Source organism: Schistocerca serialis, chromosome 1 (assembly GCF_023864345.2).
Source record: "Schistocerca serialis cubense isolate TAMUIC-IGC-003099 chromosome 1, iqSchSeri2.2, whole genome shotgun sequence".
NCBI classification, from domain to species: domain Eukaryota; kingdom Metazoa; phylum Arthropoda; class Insecta; order Orthoptera; family Acrididae; genus Schistocerca; species Schistocerca serialis.
The window spans coordinates 921471657-921492244 of NC_064638.1; the positions used below are offsets into that span (position 1 = coordinate 921471657).

Consider the following 20588-nt stretch of genomic DNA (forward strand, 5'->3'; position numbering starts at 1 on the left):
GGAAGAAACGACGCCTACGCTTTCACCTCTCAAGCGGATCTTCGTGTTCACCATTACCCCTTCGGCTTTAATAAAAGTGAACTTCATCGGTAGGTTGAGTATGGTATGGTCCAAAATCTACTCACTCCGGAAACAGATTTCATTCTTTTTGGTGCTGAGCGGGCGTGACATTCTCCCAACGACCCCAAATAAATATTTACATATAACAAAAACAAAGTAAGATATTACTGCCACGTTATAATTCTGTTCTAGCTCGTCAGAAATTGATATTTCATCACGCATTGACGTACAGTATATAACGTCTCATCTGTCAGAAACATACATTTCCAATAACCGGCAGGAGTACCACAGAATGGTTATTATTCTGTCCAACGTCAACATTTCGACTTTTTCATCTGTGAGACGGAGACAACGATCTTTCAGCGCTCGTAGCATCTATATTTAATTGACAGAAATATGACCGTTTTACTGTACTACCAAAATACCGGTGACTCGTGAACCAGCGCTATGCAGTTAAGCTCAATTTTTATTTGCAGGAGACACAGAGCTTTTGCAGTAATCTAACATATCTCTATATCATCGGGCCCTGTATTACAATGAGTTTTCAGTTTGTGCACCTGTAAGAAAACTGAATTGTCGGGAACTTCTCGCATTCCAGCGTTCCTATTGCACCTTTGAATGGGTCTAAAATACTGCGGGTCCTTTTCAGTGCTGTTCTCGTAAGCAATAAGTTTTTCAGATACGCCTTTCTCCGATAGCATTTCCTTGATTTTATCGTACTGCCTAACAACAGACTGTAGCATTCTAATCACGCTGTTCCAGCTAGTCTCCGTTTTTGTTTCAAGCTTGTCTGTATCGAATTCACGTCACCAGTTTTGTTCATGAAACGGATAGTATCTCTTCAGCAAAGTCGCGGTATAAATCACGGTAGCCCAGTTCATGCAATAATTGTCATCCAACATGTATTTGAGGACTGTGTTCTAAACATGTGTAACGCATGCGTAATGCTGAAAGGATTGCAGTACCTTGCATCTATTAACATATCTGTCAGTGGCAAATTGAATCTTATTGATATGCTGGCTATTTATTCCTAACAATTTGAATAATATTTCCTCAATGCAGTTCCTGATAAGTTCCTTAGAATGGATGCAGTGCCACTAAATATTCGGATGGACATGTGGCTGCAATACTTTGTGTCGATGTGCGGAGTTACCTAACGTCACATATCTCAGTCTATGTACTGGTAGAGGTAGGTCAGTTCCATGTCCATCACTGTCGCCAGATCTGAAACCTCTCGATTATTTTCTTTGGGGCAGGATGACGACTACGGTGTATGGCACACCTGTAATGTCAGCGGAGGACCTTATTGTTCGAGTCCACGGAACGATTGAAACACTTCAAAGTCAAACGCACAAACTGGTTCATGTGCGTAAGGGTCAGCACCGCCGATGTATGTTCTGCATTGACGTATGGGGGTTCGCAGTTCGAAGCCCATCTGTAATGTAGACAGCACGATTTGCTACTCGTATTGGGTTTACTGACGTAATGTGGAGCGCACACCCACCTCACACTTCGACGCTCTCCAGCGGCCAAACCGTGCGTTTTCGGATGTAGGTTCCTTCTTGAAAACCGATCAGAGTGCCTTCCCGCAAAACATACTAAGCGTTGTCCGTCTTTCTTGGGATACCCTGTTTAGGTCGCTGAAGACCGAATGGTGTATTTCCTTGAATGGTGGCCACTCCCTATACTGCTTTCAGAATGTAGGACGAGGAACTTCGGCTTAAGCAAGACAGGAATTCTTCGTCCCATTTTCTTAGCAAGCACGGACTTAAGAAGAACTGCAGCACCACAAGCTGATTACTGCTTTCAGAGTTCCAAATACACACAGTCGAATTTCCTAAGTCCAATATATGATCAAAGCATGTCGAGTGTTGGTGACGTAAAAGAGGTAGCTGACTCAGATGTTCCAATGTAAACGTGGAACGACTTCCACTACTCTGCCCTTATGTTCGGAGTTATTGAAAGCCATGCTTTAATGCTTATATCGTGTGGAGTTACCGGACAAAAAGTTGTCAATTGCAGGAGATATTTAGCTAATATCGGATAACATCGCCTCTAGTTTGAATAATGACTTGTATTCGGCGGAATAAATACTTTTTTTAAAATTTTTTCATGCAGGCCATATTCAGGTGAAGCTACTCATTGATGAATACATCCCGTTGAGCAAAACTAGATAAATAACATAAATAACAAGTGAGAATGTCAACTGCTACGTTTTAGTCACTGTACCAAATAGTCCAAGAGATTAGCACACAGTCATTTAACGGGAGAGTGAGGTGCGTTAAGGTACCTTTGTGTTCGTCGACCGTAGACGTGCAGCCCTGTGAAAATGGCTGTTGCCATCTTGGTAGACGGGAGTATCTACAGCCTACTCGTCATGAGTATGTAGAAGAAGATGCAACACTTGGTCACCGACAATGCTGACAAACACTCCAGTTCACGTTGCCCCTAATGTGAGGAAGCGAACGCAAGTCATGGTACGAAAAATACCCTCAAAATACAGTACCACAGAACCTGATCCGGCCAAACTACGCTCCGCGTGTTAAACGCCACTTTGCGCCGTCGACTTGCGTAATTTGATCAAGGGCATATTCTCGATTCGGAGAACCCCACTACACTGCTCCTGTCCACATCTGTCCAGTTTTGCGTCATTTGGCTGAAGACGTGCAACTTAATATGACGCTGCGAGCAATGTCTTTTTGCTACCCCATTCTAAACGTCTATTACATCCAGTTCCTTTCACTGTTTGCTGGATCTGCATTTATTGTCAGCAGCAGTTCGTGCCGGGTTTTAAATCCTTTTACCACTGACAAGGTATGACACATATCGGTTAGCATCTTCTTACGATCACTATTCTTACGTCAATTTACGTGGATAAGAGTGATACATCATTCATCGAAACATGTGGGAAAGCCCACGCTCATGCGCCTGCAGGTGGCAGCTTCATTCGGGCAGTGTTCGTGGATACCTCCAAACGCGATACCTCCTTTCTGCCGTTCTGTGACGGCTCTACGTCGACCCATTTACTGGGCTGGTTACATACAAACGACGGGCACATACACACCACTTCAATGTCATGACTTACGACGTTCGTAAAGGTGTTACATGATCGCCTGTTACCAGTGCTCCGGAGCTGTTTAATCTTAATGAGGTATCTAATATTTCGTACAATGAGGTTATTGGTGATCACAAATGATAGAAATGGCTAAATGACTAAGCGTTAATACTGGATTTACGAAATGGGAGGCAGGGTAGGACGGAGGAAGGAACCATGAAAGTTAGTTAAACGACTCATAGAAAACTGAGTCATTGGCGACGGATCGACAGTTCAATTGGACACGTAAACTATCTGAAATCAGCTGCACGAAACCATCCCTGGATTTTAATTTTAAAAACCAACAGCCTCAGTTGCAAAATTTTACCTAGATTTATCTAGGTTTCATTAGGGATAACCCACCTTTTTCAGAATAAAAGTAACTACCGTTTGTCCATAGTGGACATCGTCAAGCTAGAACTACAAATCCATAAATTATCGTCAGACTGTAAAAACTTATTTGAAACTGCCTCGGCTCCACTTCGCGACTGCGGTTCGGCAGCCACGAGTGCTGTAGTGGAACTGCTGACTGAGTTCCAGTACAGCACTCGTGGCTGCCGCGCCGCGGTCGCGAGGTGGAGCCGAGGCAGTTTCAGATAAGTTTTTACAGTCTGACGATAATTTATGGATTAGTAGTTCTAACTTGACGATGTTCACTATGGACAAACGGTAGTTACTTTTATTCTGAAGAAGGTGGGTTATCCCTACTGAAACCTAGATAAATCTAGGTAAACTTTGCAACTGAGGCTGTTGGTTTTTAAAATTAAACTTAATATTTATACAGTTGCTGACAGGGCTGCGAAATGTTGAAGATATCCCTGGATTTCCCTGAAATGAGTTAAGGATACAACCGAAATACTAAAGCTGGTTGGCCACTCCATAATCTGTATCACTCCATTAATGAAACGAGTAGAGTCACCTTAACCATTTCACTATCTCGCTAGGTGTCATTTAAGTACGAGATGAGGAAACTACGTTTCTTCATTAATATTTTTTCTAAATTAAATGTAATGGTCGGAAATCGAGAACTAAACTGTAAAAGTAATTTATGAAATTGAATATTCTGAACGTAGGCTGAGCGAAAGTGAATCATGCAAGGTGGTGCAACCGGAAAATAAGGAATTAGTGGCTTCTGAAATTTATTGGAGTAGATGGATATTAAAGATTTGGTATAGAACAGAAATAAGAAATTCGACGATTAATATAACAGGCGTGAGAATAAGAAAAGTAAAATTTCTTACTTTAAAAGAATGGCGGCTGGGAGAGGGGGGGGGGGGGAGGGAGGGGTGAGTGGGAGGGAATACGGTGTGCGATGAAGTATCTATAAGAGATTAATTTAAAAATTCAGGATGCACAAAGGACAAGTCAAAGAACTGCATACATTTGAAACCAATTAAATTTTGAAGTTCAGCCGGAGCCTTTTTCCATTACATTCGGAACTACGAGTTGTTCTTTTTCCCATTCACTTCACTCTAAGCTTATTTATCAATCAATGATGTTAGCAAATGTGTATCTCTCATAACGAGACTAATGGCATGAGGTTGTTAGGTATTCCCTTATCGAATGATGTCACAAACCAGCAAACTGTCTACATGCAAAAATACAATCAGGTTTCCTTCTATCTACATCTATGCCTACATCTACATAAATACTCCGCAAGCCACCGTACGACGCGTGGCGGAGAGTACCTTCTACTACTATTAGTCATTATCTTTCCTGTTCCATTGGAAAATAGAGCCGGGGAAGGACTATCCATATGGCTCCGTGCGAGCCCGAATTTCTCACACCTTATTTTCGTTGTTCTTACGCGAAATATACAGTGGCGGCGGTAGAATAGTAATACAGTCAGCTTTTTCGAGCGAAAAGACTGTCCTACTCCCCATAGGAGTTCCCATCTGAGTTCATGAAGCATCTCTGTAATACCCATAAATTGATCGAACCTACCAGTAACACACTTAGCAGCCCGTCTCTGAACTTCCCCGATGTCCTTCTTCAATCCGACCTGTTTGGGGTACCAAACACTCGAGCAGTACTCAAGAATGGGTCGCAGTAATCTTCTACACGCGCTCTTCCTCACAGATGAACCACACTTTCCTAAATTTCTGTGGATAAACTGAAGTAGACCATATGCCTTCACTAACACCTACCTTACGTGCTCGTTCCATTTCATGTCGCTTTGCAACTACACGTCTAGATATTTATTCGACGTGACGGTCTCAAGTAGCACACTGCTAATGCTATATTCGAACATTACTGAATTGTTTTATCTACTCATCTGCATTAACTTACATTTTTTACACTTACAATAATCTGCCATTTATCACACCAACAACAAATTTTGTCTTCGTCATCTTGAATCCTCCTACAGTCACTCAACGAAGGCCTTTTTCCGTACACCAAGCGTCATCGCCAAACAGCCACAGATTGGTACCCACTCTTTCTGCAGATCATTTATGCATACAGGATATAATATCACTCCTATGACACTTCACTGGGGCATCCCTCACGATATCCTTTTCTCTGATGAACACTTGCCGTCGAGGACAGCATACTGGGTTCTATTACTTATGATATACTGGAGCCACTCACATGTATGAGAACCAACCAAGGTTAGGACTTTCGTTAACAATCTACAGCAGGGAAGCGTGTGAATTACTTTCCGTAAATTTAGGAATATTGAATCTGCCTTTTGCCCTTCATTCATGATCGGCAGGTAATTGTGCGACAAAAGGCGACCTAAAATTCGCACTAGCGATACTATCTAAAAACGTGCTGATCTGTGTGCAGAAGCTTTTCTGTCTGAAGGAATTTATTATGTCCGAACTGAGAATTCTCTATCAAACCGATGTTAAGGATATTGACCTGTAATTTAGCAGGTCCATTCTTTTACCCTTCTTTTATATAAGAGTCACGTGCGCTGTTTTCCAGTTTCTTGGGACTTTGAAATGGGCAAGAGATTCGCGATAACTACAAGCAGTTGCTTCTTTACGCCAGGGATGCTAATTACTATGGGGGAATCTGTGCTAAGCTCAAACGATTGTACGTTTGTACGATCCTCCTGCGTGAATGATATCTTAAGCTAGAAATATAGAACTTCAGCTTTCCTTTGCCATCTCCTGCTGGCGCACCAGACTTATCAACGAGTGACTGGACTGAAGCCGTTGACCTGCTTAGCGATTTGATGTAGGAACTGTATTTCTTTTGATTGTTATCGGCTCGTTACCTGAGGAAAAAAACCGACTGTTAGTGAAAGATTCGAAGAACAGTATATTTGGAAGGTTTAGCCATTCCAAACATCTTCGATGTTCATTGTTGGATGCAAAATTCTAGACCACTGTTGAACAGGACATTATAGTTATCAGTGTTTCCCCTACCCTTTGATTATAGTGGTAGACTTGTTACCTTACTTACATTACAGGCTGCAAGATATCCTGTAGCCTTTTTTGATTTAGTGCACCGTGAGTTCGATAAAAGAACTCGTTCACACATACTATCATGTGTGAAGGCACGCAAGACCAAGAGGCCGGTTTAGTGGAATATGTAGTGTGTATTTTCATTTGTAATGTGGCAGCGTGTTTACGTAACTACTATCTGGTTTAGTTTCCAGCTGTCGGGGATCGAGTGGCAACTGGCGTAAATAAAAAATGAGTTCCACACATCATTTAAGGAAGAGAACAACATTCTTGCTTTAAATAATACATGAGCAATATCTTTCCCCATTATTGTCTACTTGAATTATTATCCAGAAACCAATCATCCTGACGCAGACATGACGTTACAGTATAAGCTTCATTTATTTTTCTGAGGTGACACAGCAACTTTGATTCGTTCTGAATGTCGGTTCTGTACGTAGGGACGCGTTGTACTTCATTAGACCGTAGTAACAAAGTTTCCAGTTGTATATACGTTTTAAAATATATTTAATCACCACATTTTAATTATTTAGAACTGAAGACTATATCGATGGACATCCACGTTTGCAAATCACAATTATTTGTTGCGTTGTTAAAGTGTCATATGCAGCGATGAAGGTGCATCATCTTCCTATAGGTGTTATTTCTTTAATAATTCGAAATTTTCTTGTCGGAACGGTCCTGTTTTCACATAATGCAAAGGCTTTTGATGTAACTGACGAGAATAACGTCGATTGTTCTGCAATTTCATGTAGCTCGAGGAGATATGCAGACTGCAACAGCCGGTTTCAGTACTATCGTCAAGCAACAACAGTATCTGAACTGCTCAGTTAGTTTGCATATTTGTTGAGTGCGTTTGTGCATAGCTCTGGTAGCAGATTTTACTGACACTCCAGTGTGATATGCTAAATGGCCCAACGACTTTTTCTGACGTCCTTCCAAGGGTGCTTTTAACTCTCGCGGACTGGTAAAAAATAAGGAAACACACAAAAAAAACAGCGCATTACTATGCTTAACACGCTGTACAAAAACAGTTGACGTTCAAACCAGCTTTCAGTCGTCTCGGCATGGATAAATACAGGTCCTGTATGGTTTTCTACGAAATCTTTTGCCATTCTTCCTGCAAAATAGAGGCAAGTTGAGGTAACGATGATAGAGATGGATAGCGATGACTTACACTCAAAGTCTCAATAACATTGAGATCTGCTGAAAGTGGTGGCCAGATGAGATACGACAATTCATCCTTGTTCTTAGAGAACCAGTCCTGGTCGATGCAAGCTGTGTGAACAGTAGCCCTGTCTCCTTTGAATACAACACCGCCATTGGGCAACGAACACTGTACCATGAGATGGACCTGATCAGCCAAAATTGTTACATAATCCTTGGCAATGTGATTTTGCAGAGTAACCATAGGCCCATTGGAATACCACGATATGACTGCCCAATCATCACCGAACACTCGCCACGTTTCACTCTTGGGACGTAAAACTCGACCAGAAGTTGGAAACAGTGTGAAACTTAATTCCTCCGACTTTCTTCCATTGCTCCACAGTCCAGGTTTTCAGTGCTTCGGCATCATTTATTCAGTGTTACGCGCGCTTATATCACTGGTGAGTGTTCTTGGAATTCCAGTTCCCCGTGCAACTCCCATCTTATTGTGTTCCCTTCGTGTTGTTTTGATGGTGGCAGGCTTCGTGTGATATTCAGTTCTGCAGTGACTTTTGCCGCTGTCGTCCTCTTATTCTTCGTCGCAATTCTCATCAATGACAGTTCGTCACGATCACTCGACACACATTTTTGTCCGCCTTATGACTTAGCGGTCAATGTTTTCCCGCTTTCCCTAAACACAGTATAAATCTTCGACACGCTGCCTCTTGAAACACCATCACTTCGGCTACCCTGATTACGGAAGCACCCACCATGCGAGTAGTAACAGTTTGCAGTAACATTCGAATGAACTGAGCTTCTACATAATGCAGTCACAACTACAGAGAACACTATTCCGACCACGAATGTGTACAACGTATTGAAAACATTGCACAGGTACCGTTCGTTCAAATGGTTGAAATGGCTCTGAGCGCTACGGGACTTCACTTCTGAGGTCATAAGTCCCCTAGGACTTAGAACTACTTAAACCTAACCAACCTAAGGACATCACACACATCCATGGCCGAGGCATGATTCGTACCTGCGACCGTAGCGGTCGCGCGGTTCCAGACTGTAGCGCCTAGAACCGCTCGGCCACTTCGGCCGGCCGGTAACGATCGTGGTCAAATACAAAAGCGCAACTTGCAGACTTGACTAGCATCAGCATTTATGTTCAGGCATGCATTTCTCACGGTGTTCCCACATTTTTGCCCACTCTCCGTATCTACTCTGCCTGACAAAATAACAGTGATGCCCCGAGAAGACAGCGTCGGATGTCATTGTAACGTCTTATACCCTCACACCTTCAGCGAGTATGTAACCGATTAGAGAGGCAATTCTGTGTAGAGAGTAGAACTGTCACCACAGTACATTAGTTTCGTTTGTGTCTGCTGTTGTTACCAGGCCTGGAAGACAGAGTTTGAAATGGGCCTCACTAGGCTGGCTGGTCGAATCGTGTAATACCCAGATTTGCGGAGTATTGGGGTTTGACTGCGGCCAGACGCTGGACTGAGTGGGAACGCACATACACTCGTTCTCAAACTTCGGCCTTAGCACGTCTGACCACCACAAAGAAGGCTCTCGGTATTGTGCACCACGCACATCGTAGCCCCATCACATCTGCGAGTGCCATCCGGAAACAAATAATGGACACCCGGCAGCGTTGTGTGTCATCAGTATTGGTTGGAAACTACCACCAACCCGTTTAGGGAATTACCGTTCCATGCGAAAGCAGCGGTTAACACCGTAACATGCGAAGGCAGCCGCTAACACCGTAATACAAACTGCTGCGTTTGGAAGAGTGGCGTGACCGGGTGGCGTGAATGGCGTCGCACTGTGCTCAGCTATGAACAGCTGTCCTGCACGTCCCTGGATAGCCATCTTCGATGAATATGACGGCGATCTGGACAGTGGTTCCATTATTGCAATGTTTTGGAGACGCACAGCGGTGCTACTACTGGCGTCATGGTGTGAGGAGCCATCGAGTGTGAGATCTGCTAACTACTGGTAGTGACTGAGTGAACTCTGACGGCACAAAGATACGTCACGGACATGCTGCGTCCTCATGTGTTACCTCTCATGTGAGTGTATCGTGGCGCCAGTTTTCGACAGCAGTACTCCACGCAAGGCGTGTCTCTGTGAAGTGTGTGCGTGATGTTGGCGCCCTGCTGCACCTTAAAAGATCGCCATATCTGTCTCCGATAGAACATGAGTGGGGTCAGCTTCGACATCACCTCCGTGCCAGTGCCAGTATCATATCAACGACGAGCTGCAACATTTGTGGGCCAGCTTGCCTCAGGAGACCAAAATACGGTTTTACGACACTCTTCCGAACCGAATGAGTGCACGCATTCAGGCCATAGAGGGAGTTAAGCGTCATATTGAGAAATGTGTTCATACTGCCATGTTCTTCATAAATTTGACTATATTCTGAACACTGCAGGAGCATAATATACAGGTCAACATATGAATTTTTAATGCTGAACGTAGTCTCTTAGTGAGAGGTGGGAAAATGTAATTTACCCAGGAAGATTATCGAAAATGATCGTTTTCGTGGCCCAACTGTTCAAGTGTGGGGAAGAACGATGTTGTATGGTAGTATTGACCTCCAAACCTTCGAACACGGTACACTCACCGGTGAGCGTTAGTGTGACGCTGTACTCCTTCCTTACGTGCGGTCTCATCAGGAGTGCATACGGCACTGACTTAATTTTCAGGATTCCATACTTCAATCGGTGAAAACATAACTGTTATGGGACCACTTTGTTCTTCGCCTGTGTCTGTCTGTAAAAAATGCCTTTTCTCAGGAAGACGTATCAACTTGAAATTTATGTCATATAGTAAGGTCTATGGTAACCCGCCAGGGTGGGCGAGAGCGTTAACGCGCTGCTTCCTGGACTCTGGTCGGCGCGCCGGCCCCGGATCGAACCCGCCCGGCGGATTATCGACGAGGGCCGGTGCTCCAGGCAACCTGGATGTGGTTCTTAGGCGGTTTTCCACATCCCAGTAGGTGAACACCGGGCTGGTCCCAAGTTACTCCTCAGTTACACGGCTCATAGACATCTGAACACGTTCGCACTATTACATCGATTACACTAGACACAGACAGTTGGGGTACACTAGTTCCTTCCTGAGGGGTATGGGGTGGCGACAGGGAACGCATCTGGCTACCCCTTTAAATTAACATGCCACATCCGATTCACCAGCAGACCCTACAGTGGGGATTATTACTTGGAAAGAGAGAGAGAGAGAGAGAGAGAGAGAGAGAGAGAGAGAGCGAGAGAGGTCTGTGGTCCCTTGTCGGTGTAAAACGCTGAAGGTTCTAAATAAATGAAATCAAAATATATGGCGATTTATGTCACGTACTTTAATACTCGCAAATTCACCGATTAAAAGCTGTAGGTTACTTTCCGTTAGCCTATAATCATGACATTTGGAAATAATCGCCGATATTCTCGGCTTACAGAATGGATGAATTGTCTATAAATAACCTTAAGTTTAAAATTAAAGCAATAACAGCCCACGGTTGCAACTGGTTTGTGACCGAGGGCTATTATTGTTTCAATTTTACTTTGTAAACGGTCGCTGACCATGCAGACATGTTTAAAACTTTTTAATAGTTAAGTTTGTACGGAAGCCTCACAGTGCGAGTCCTTCTCGCGGGCCCCTAGACAATTTTAATGGACGACAATGCGCGGCCACAGGTGGAGCAGCTCTTGGAACGAGAGTATTTTCGGCTGATGAATTGGCCTGCTATTTCCCCGACTTAAGTCTCATCGCGCACATGCGTGATGCGTTGGGGAGCCTTACTCCAGGACATCGACATACATCAATTACCATCCAGCAGTTGTCAGACACGCTGGTAGAGGAATGGAACGCCTTAGCCACTTTGTACCCAGCGTGAGAGCAAGTTTCAGGTGACGTACTGCCGTCCGTGGTGATCGCGCACCCTCCTAACAACCGCGGCCGGCCCTTTATAAAGTCCAGGGGACTATCATAAATAGCGGTGACGCTGGTGTAATTATTGTCATTGAATAGAAGTGTCATTTCTGCTCATCTCATTCAATATTTTAGTTATTCGGTTGGTGAGTAAGTTCGTGGCCTTTCTTTTCATGTTGGTATCTTTAATTGACTGTGATAACTGAGTTTACGTGTTGGCATTTTATCACTGGAGGTAGTGAGTGGTGCTGCGGACGTTAGAAAATGGGATGCCAAGCGGAGAAATCTGAACATTACATTTCCTGTTTTAGTTCAATGGAGGGTTGACAGCAGCAAAGGCAGCCAGAAACATTTGCGCCGTCAATGCTATTGGACAGAGCACGGTGAAAAAATGGTTTTCTTGTTTTGAGGAGGGTCGTTTTGAAAATAGTGACTCTCTACGTCCAGGAAAACATTCGGGGTTTGATGAACATCGTTTAAACGCATTAATCCACAATGATCCAAGCTAGTGCACTCGAGAACTTGTAAGTGTGATGAACTGTGATCATTCCACCATTTACTTGCAATAGGGACGCGGAGAAGGTTAAAAAAACCTGGAGTATGAGTACAGCATGCTCTCAGACAAACCGGTAAAAACCAGCGGGTGGCCGTATGTGCCGCTCTGCTTGCTCGTCTTCAATTTGCTCGTGAACAATCCCGATCATTCCAATTCTGTATCGTTACTGGTGATCAGGAATGGCGTCTTTATGCTAATATAAGGAAAAAGAAAGTAACGGTTGAGCCTAAACGATGCAGCACTTCCCCGTACTCAAACATGTGCGCATCCGGAAAAGAAAATGTTATGCATCTTGTGGAACAGCTACGATGTGGTGTGGTACGAATTGCTTCTCCGCGATGTAACCATCACTGCTGCCATTTACTGTCGACAAATGACACGTCTTGCAGATGCAATCCAGGAAAAACCACCAGGAACATTGGGTGAAGAGACGCTACTCCACAATAACGCCCACCCGCATTCTGCTATACTGACAAAAAACACTGTACAGGAGTTGGTTTGGGGAATCATTCCTCACCCACGTTTTCACCTGATATTGCGCCGTCGGATTTTCACCTTTTCGGCTCTCTATCAAATAGTTTTCAAGGAACTTCCTTTCTGGATGAAAATGCGCTCCGAACATGCCTCGTCGAGATTTTCGCATCAAAACCGCGTGATTTCTACACTCGCAGAGACGAAAGTTATCCCAGCCTTCGGAAACTGATGTAAATAGCGAACGTGTATATATTATTGATGACAGAAACCTCTGTTGTGTTTATTAAACTTATGGAACAACGCTGCGAACTTACACGAGTTACTTGGCGGTCAGACGTCATGCGAAAGTTCCTTTCCTTCTTCAGTTTTGAACAGCAGTGTATTATGACTAAAGACGGATCACTAATGCAAAAAATGCTCCTAACTGCGCTTGACTGATTATCTGTTAACGACGTACGTGATTCCTGGTTTAAAGTTCAGCTGGACCACGCGTACCCCCTTCGGCTCTGCTGTTTCCACAAGCGCCCGTGTACCTGTGCGGGTATGTGAGGATGACGGCGCCGCTGCACAGCGACTCCTTGCCGGCGACGGCGAACAGCCTGCGGTTGACTACGACGGCGGCGCCGTGGTCCGGCCGGCAGTCCGCCGTGGCCCCCGTGACGCAGAGCGCGCCTGCGCGGGGCCGGGGGCAGCGGCCCAGCTGCAGCTCCACCGCCGTCTGCTGCCGCCGCCGCCGCTCGTCGCCGCCCATGCCGTAGCCCACGACCAGTGCCACCACTGGAGGATCTCTGCGTCCGTGCGATGTATACATACACTCGGATGAAATTAGCGGTACAAGGTGAAGATTTATTTATTTCCTTTATCTTAAAAAAATTATTGGCCTACAGAAAGCGCCATTTCAACAATGGAATGTCAGATACAATGATACGAACGTAAGGACAACATCAAAAACACCCAGTTCCCGAGAGGAGAAAATCGTCGACCCGGCCAGGAATCTAACCCAGGCGCCTTTGGATAGCAATCTATCATGCTATCCGCCTAGCTACTGAGGCATACAATACAAGCCACCCTTGAACGAATATATATATATATATATATATATATATATATATATATATATATATATACGAGGTGCGACAATAAAGGAATGAGACTTATTTTCTTTGGAAGAGTGGCAACCCTGCAGGCTTCCTTGGTCTATAAGCTGCTTCTAGTCCAAGCGGCACATCGATGCAACTGCTCAGTCGCGAGTTGTGCTGTGATAAGTTAACACGTGTTTGTGTCTCTCGTCACGGAAACGGAACCGCATAATATTGCGCAACGGTATGCCATTTCTTTTTGCGTTAAATTGAGTGAAAACGCGACAACTTACGGTGCGCTTCGGAAGGCTTTTGGAGAGGAGGTTATGTCAAGAGCTCAAGTTTTTCGTTGGCATAAAATGTTTACTGAAGGCAGGTCGAATGTTGAAGATGAAGACCGCAGTGGACGACCATAAAAAATGGTTCAAATGGCTCTGAGCACTATGGGACTTAACTTCTGAGATCATCAGTTCCCTAGAACTTAGAACTACTTAAACCTAACTAACCTAAGGACATCACAAACATCTATGCCCGAGGCAGGATTCGAACCTGCATCCGTAGCGGTTCCGCGGTTCCAGACCGTAGCGCCTAGAACCGCTCGGCCACCCCGGACGGCGGACAACCATCAACCTCACGGACAGATATCATCTTGGCCAGGATGCGTGAACTAGTACGATCTGATCGAAGATTAACCGAGAAAATGATTGTAGAAGAACCGAACATCAATCGAGAAACGGTTTGTCTAATAATGACTGAAGATCTTGGTATGAGACAGATTTGTGCAAAAATAGTTCCCAAAAATCCCACACCACAACAGCGAGAAACACGGAAAAATGTGGCACCCGATCTGTTAGAGCAAACCGAAATCAATCCAGAATTGCTGAGCCGTGTTATCACTGGTGATGAAAGTTCGTTTTTTCTGTACGATCCAGAGACAAAATGCCAAAGTTCGCAGCTGTACTCAAAGGGATCACCCAGAACAAAAAAAGCTCGCATGTCAAAGACAAAAGTGAAATACATGCTTGTGTGCTTCTTTGATTCCAAGGGAATTGTTCATAAAGAGTGGGTGCCTCCTGGACGAACAGTTAACCAATATTACTACAAAGAAATTTTTAGAAAGACTTCGTGAAAGAGTTCTTCGTGTCCGTGTCAACATTGCTGATAATTGGGTTCTGCATCACGATAATGCGCCATCCCATAGTGCTCTGTCAGTACAGCAATTTTTAACCTCAAAAGAAATTTCAGTACTACCACAGCCATCTTATTCACCAGATATCGCTCCGTGCGACTTTCTCTATATCCATGAGTCAAAACGGCGGTGAAGGGACACCATTTTCAAACAACACAAGATGTCCAAAAAGCTTTGACGAGGGTCTTGGAGGATATTACAGAAGATGAGTTCCAGAAATGTTACCATTAATGGCAGAAGCGCTGGAAAAGGTGTGTGCAATCAGAAGGGAACTACTTTGCAGGAGACAACACTAAACTTGACTAAAACGATAACAACATTTTTTTCACATCGGTCTCATTACTTTATTATCGTTACATATATATATATATATATATATATATATATATATATATATATATATATATAGGCTATAATTTTGAAGTATAATTAACTGCTTTTCAAGATTTATAGTAAGAATATATGTATTCTTTCCAAACATCTTGAAAAGCAGTTGATATTTACTTCTAAGTTCTTGGCCGCTTTACCTCAAATTTCTACATTCAGGTAAAACAATGAATCAAATTACCGGAAAATTAAATGCCTAAGAAACGAAATATATCGTGATAAACTGACTATAATTCCTATTGCGAGAATACTCTGCAGCGGCAATACCCGTCTTTGGGACAGTACAATCGTACGTCACTATTTTAGTCTGTTTCACAGTCATTTGTATAAAAAGTCCACAGTCTCATACAAATGCTAAGGCAACCCATGGATGTAGTAGCAACAAAAGTCACTAGATCCTGGGTGCACCAAAAGATCGAACTGTACTCTATATTTCCTGAACTCTGACGTAAAATTTTATCGATGATGGACGACCTGCTTCATCACCGTATAACGTCTAAGCTAAATTAACCAACTATTTTGTAATGAAGGTAGACTTACCATGCACACTGTACGATATGAACGAAAGTGAACTTGCTAACGATAAAGTTTTTCTTAGTTGTATTTTTCCTAGAGTCACTTCCATCACAGAAGAGCAAAACCAATATTTTCAAAAATCGTCATTTGAAAATTTTATTTTTATCCAATCCGATACTATACTCCAAAATTATGACCTTTTTTCTACTTCTTCAGCTAGTAACTTAATATCAATATTCTCGTCTCTGGTTTCACTCATTCTTCGCAACGTAGAACCAAGAAAATTAACAGGAATACAAAGACAATTCCTCTGGTCACCGTGGAATCTCGCAATCAATTGAATAGCACACAGGCGACATCAGTCTTTCTAACCGCTCAACGTGCGTTCGTCTGCGTTAAAAAAATTTTTTTTTCGTGAATTCTGCGTTAACATATGCTAATGTGATCGGTTTGTACGTTGAATGTAAAGGTGTCTATACAAGTGTCAGATTTCTGTCATGGGAATCTAACAGTGTAGCCTGAGAGTGTTTGAAAATTAAAATCAAAGCGGAGTTGTGGAATGGTGCCGTAGCTGTGTGGTTGAGAGGGCAAGCTCGCAATTTGGCGCCTGGAGAAAATCAAGTTTAGCTCCGAAAGGCGTTAGACTAAAAATGGAAAAAAATAATGAAATACTGTGACGGCGTACTAATGACAAAAATACGGTCAACCAGGGTATCTTTTTACCAGTGAGAGTTTCTTTGTACCACATACCACTTTTGTTTCCAATGTCTCCTATTTCATGTACCTGCATTATTTTATACTAAAAATAACAATATTATTACCTCCTCGATTTCTAGTTAGTATTTCAGTTGTATTTCCAACTTCCCTATAGCTCTTGGGCTTGTAACTGTCCTTTAATTGCGCTGACTGCAATTAATTGCGAGATAGCTTCTGGCGACAGTGATTAAAATTGAACTCTACCAGGTCGATATAAATATCTTGATGTTTCAAAGTAAACCTGCAGCATTCAATTAACACTGCTTGTTTCTACTTTTTATTGACACCCGATTCCCTTCCGGCACGGTTTAAATTTACCCACAGCGTTAGACATAGGAAAAATTCTTTGTTTTTTTTTTTTTTTAAGCCTGGTCTAAAGGTCTGAAAGATTGTGTAACTTTATACCAGCATTAAAATTGAAATTTTGCTCTGATAGGGCATACTTGGTATACATTTAACATTTTTCCAAGCACTCAGAAACTCTGTATGTAAAATGTTACAATGGTTGTTGTGATGAGAAACTTGTTTTACGTTCTGTATTTTCATAAAATGGTAAAAAGCGGCGCACAAAGCTGCCCCGACTGACTGTATCCCTAATCTGTAAGTTGCAGTCCGATGTTCTTACAGGAGATAGTACTGGTCAAAACTTAAAACCAATTTATTTAAATATGTATTCACCAGACAGAATATCAGTGACTCATTCAAAAGACCTAACTGGTCAGTTTGTAACGCCTTGCACGGTGCACAACTGGTTGCAGGGCGTCATGTCACCAATGAATTAAGTCATTATAGTGACATGATGTGTTGTAATGATGTTTGAATCAGCGCAGTGATATGGCCCGACGGGGCGACGTGATAAAATGACAAATGGACTGTCGTGTTTGGGCGTACCGATGAACAAACCGTGAATGAAGTTATCCGATTTGTTGGCGTACCGACACAGACTATTCACCATTCCCACAAGGGTGGTGAACCACTCGTAGCCATGTAACATGGCGTAAGAAAAGTGATTGTAAAAAGATGCTAACGAGCAACTAATGGAGACGAGTGTCACGCTTTGTCAATAAGAACGTTTCAGACCCATTAGGAATTACTGTTGTCAATGAATTCAGACCAATATTGAACAGTTTCTGATCCAAAATTGCGAAGGGAATTGCATGCGATTGACATTTGGCGTCGGGTACCTAGCAAAAGGCCGTTGGTGATAGTAGCATATAAATCTGAAGGTCTCCAAAAGACCGAACGACGATGCAGGGCGATGAATGCGACAACGGCCCAATGATGCGTTTGACCTGCAGTGTGTTGATGACATAGTTCAGGCCAGAGGGAGTTCTGTGATGTTTTGAGGGCGTTTTCCTAAGCATGACTCGAAACGAACCATTTAACTTACCATGAACATGAACACGTATGTGAATTTTAAAATATTCTCGGCGAATTGAGTATTCGAAGAAAATTCGGGCTTACAGCAGCTTGTCAACTGTGCTCCACGATATTTCAACTGGACACTTGCCAGTCATCCTCAGGTGAGCCATCGAAGATTGACGAAGACGTCCTCAGTTCAGCTACACTCCTGGAAATTGAAATAAGAACACCGTGAATTCATTGTCCCAGGAAGGGGAAACTTTATTGACACATTCCTGGGGTCAGATACATCACATGATCACACTGACAGAACCACAGGCACATAGACACAACCACAGGCACATAGACACAGGCAACAGAGCATGCACAATGTCGGCACTAGTACAGTGTATATCCACCTTTCGCAGCAATGCAGGCTGCTATTCTCCCATGGAGACGATCGTAGAGATGCTGGATGTAGTCCTGTGGAACGGCTTGCCATGCCATTTCCACCTGGCGCCTCAGTTGGACCAGCGTTCGTGCTGGACGTGCAGACCGCGTGAGACGACGCTTCATCCAATCCCAAACATGCTCAATGGGGGACAGATCCGGAGATCTTGCTGGCCCGGGTAGACTTACACCTTCTAGAGCACGTTGGGTGGCACGGGATACATGCGGACGTGCATTGTCCTGTTGGAACACCAAGTTCCCTTGCCGGTCTAGGAATGGTAGAACGATGGGTTCGATGACGGTTTGGATGTACCGTGCACTATTCAGTGTCCCCTCGACGATCACCAGTGGTGTACGGCCAGTGTAGGAGATCGCTCCCCACACAATGATGCCGGGTGTTGGCCCTGTGTGCCTCGGTCGTATGCAGTCCTGATTGTGGCGCTCACCTGCACGGCGCCAAACACGCATACGACCATCATTGGCACCAAGGCAGAAGCGACTCTCATCGCTAAAGACGACACGTCTCCATTCGTCCCTCCATTCACGCCTGTCGCGACACCACTGGAGGCGGGCTGCACGATGTTGGGGCGTGAGCGGAAGACGGCCTAACGGTGTGCGGGACCGTAGCCCAGCTTCATGGAGACGGTTGCGAATGGTCCTCGCCGATACCCCAGGAGCAACAGTGTCCCTAATTTGCTGGGAAGTGGTGGTGCGGTCCCCTACGGCACTGCGTAGGATCCTACGGTCTTGGCGTGCATCCGTGCGTCGCTGCGGTCCGGTCCCAGGTCGACGGGCACGTGCACCTTCCGCCGACCACTGGCGACAACATCGATGTACTGTGGAGACCTCACGCCCCACGTGTTGAGCAATTCGGCGGTACGTCCACCCGGCCTCCCGAATGCCCACTATACGCCCTCGCTCAAAGTCCGTCAACTGCACATACGGTTCACGTCCACGCTGTCGCGGCATGCTACCAGTGTTAAAGACTGCGATGGAGCTCCGTATGCCACGGCAAACTGGCTGACACTGACGGCGGCGGTGCACAAATGCTGCGCAGCTAGCGCCATTCGACGGCCAACACCGCGGTTGCTGGTGTGTCCGCTGTGCCGTGCGTGTGATCATTGCTTGTACAGCCCTCTCGCAGTGTCCGGAGCAAGTATGGTGGGTCTGACACACCGGTGTCAATGTGTTCTTTTTTCCATTTCCAGGAGTGTATACACAGGGTGTCCCAGAAATGTTGGACAAACTTCGAAGGGTTGTGGGCGGTGGCCTGAGGGACAAATCGAGGATAAGGGCCCGTATCTGCAGACGTCATCAAACGACGCTACGTACGACGAAGTTATAGGCGCCGGCACCTACCTCTATGCCACTCCTCCGCCGCCAAACATTACTACGCTGACGAACAGTATGCAGTTCAGTTGAAGAGGAGTGGACATCTCTAAAGCGAACAATCACAGATGTCGGACAGACAAACGTGGGTACAAGGACGGTAACTGCGAAAAAACCCTGGTTAACTGAAGAAATACATCGACTGATTGACTAAGCAAAAAGAGTACAAAATTTTCAAGGAAATACACACGTACAGTAATGTAAATCACTTAGGAATGAAATAAATAGGAAATGAAAGGAAGCCAAGGCGAAAGGAAGAAGGAAAGATGTGTAAATATCGAAAAAAATGATCGCTGGGAGGACTGACTCAGCATTAATTTTTTTATATTCTCAGTCATCAGTCTTCTGACAGGTTCGACCCGACCCACCAGGAAGTCATCTCATGAGTCAACCTTCTCATCTCACAGTAGTAATTGCAACCTACGTCCTCAATTATTTGCTGGATTTATTCCAATCCCTGCCTTCGTCTACAGTTTGTAACCCGTACAGCTCCCTCTAGTACCATGAAAGTTATTCCCCGATGTCTTAACAGATGTCCTATTATCCTGTACCTTCTTCTTGTCAATGTTTTCCATATATTGTTTTCCTCGCCGATTCTGCGAAGAACCTTCTCATTCCTCACCTTATCAATCCACCTAATTTTCAGCATTCGTCTGCAGTACCACATGTGAAATGCTTCGATTCTATTCTGTCCCGGTTTTCCCACAGTCCATGTTTCTTTAACATACAATGCTGAGCTCCAGACGTACGTTCTCAGAAATTTCTTCCTGAAATTAGGGCCTATGTTTGATACTAGTAG

The 20588-nt window shown here is 44.2% G+C and overlaps 1 protein-coding gene across 1 annotated transcript in view; it reads right to left on the reverse strand.

The window, feature by feature from the left end:
• Window positions 1-20588, reverse strand: part of LOC126448863 (uncharacterized) — a 107505-nt gene that overhangs the window by 19315 nt on the left and 67602 nt on the right. Inside the window, exon 3 of the mRNA XM_050091001.1 lies at window positions 13216-13470. Within this exon, the coding sequence (XP_049946958.1) occupies window positions 13216-13470 (255 nt within the window). The remainder of the gene's footprint in view (window positions 1-13215; window positions 13471-20588) is intronic.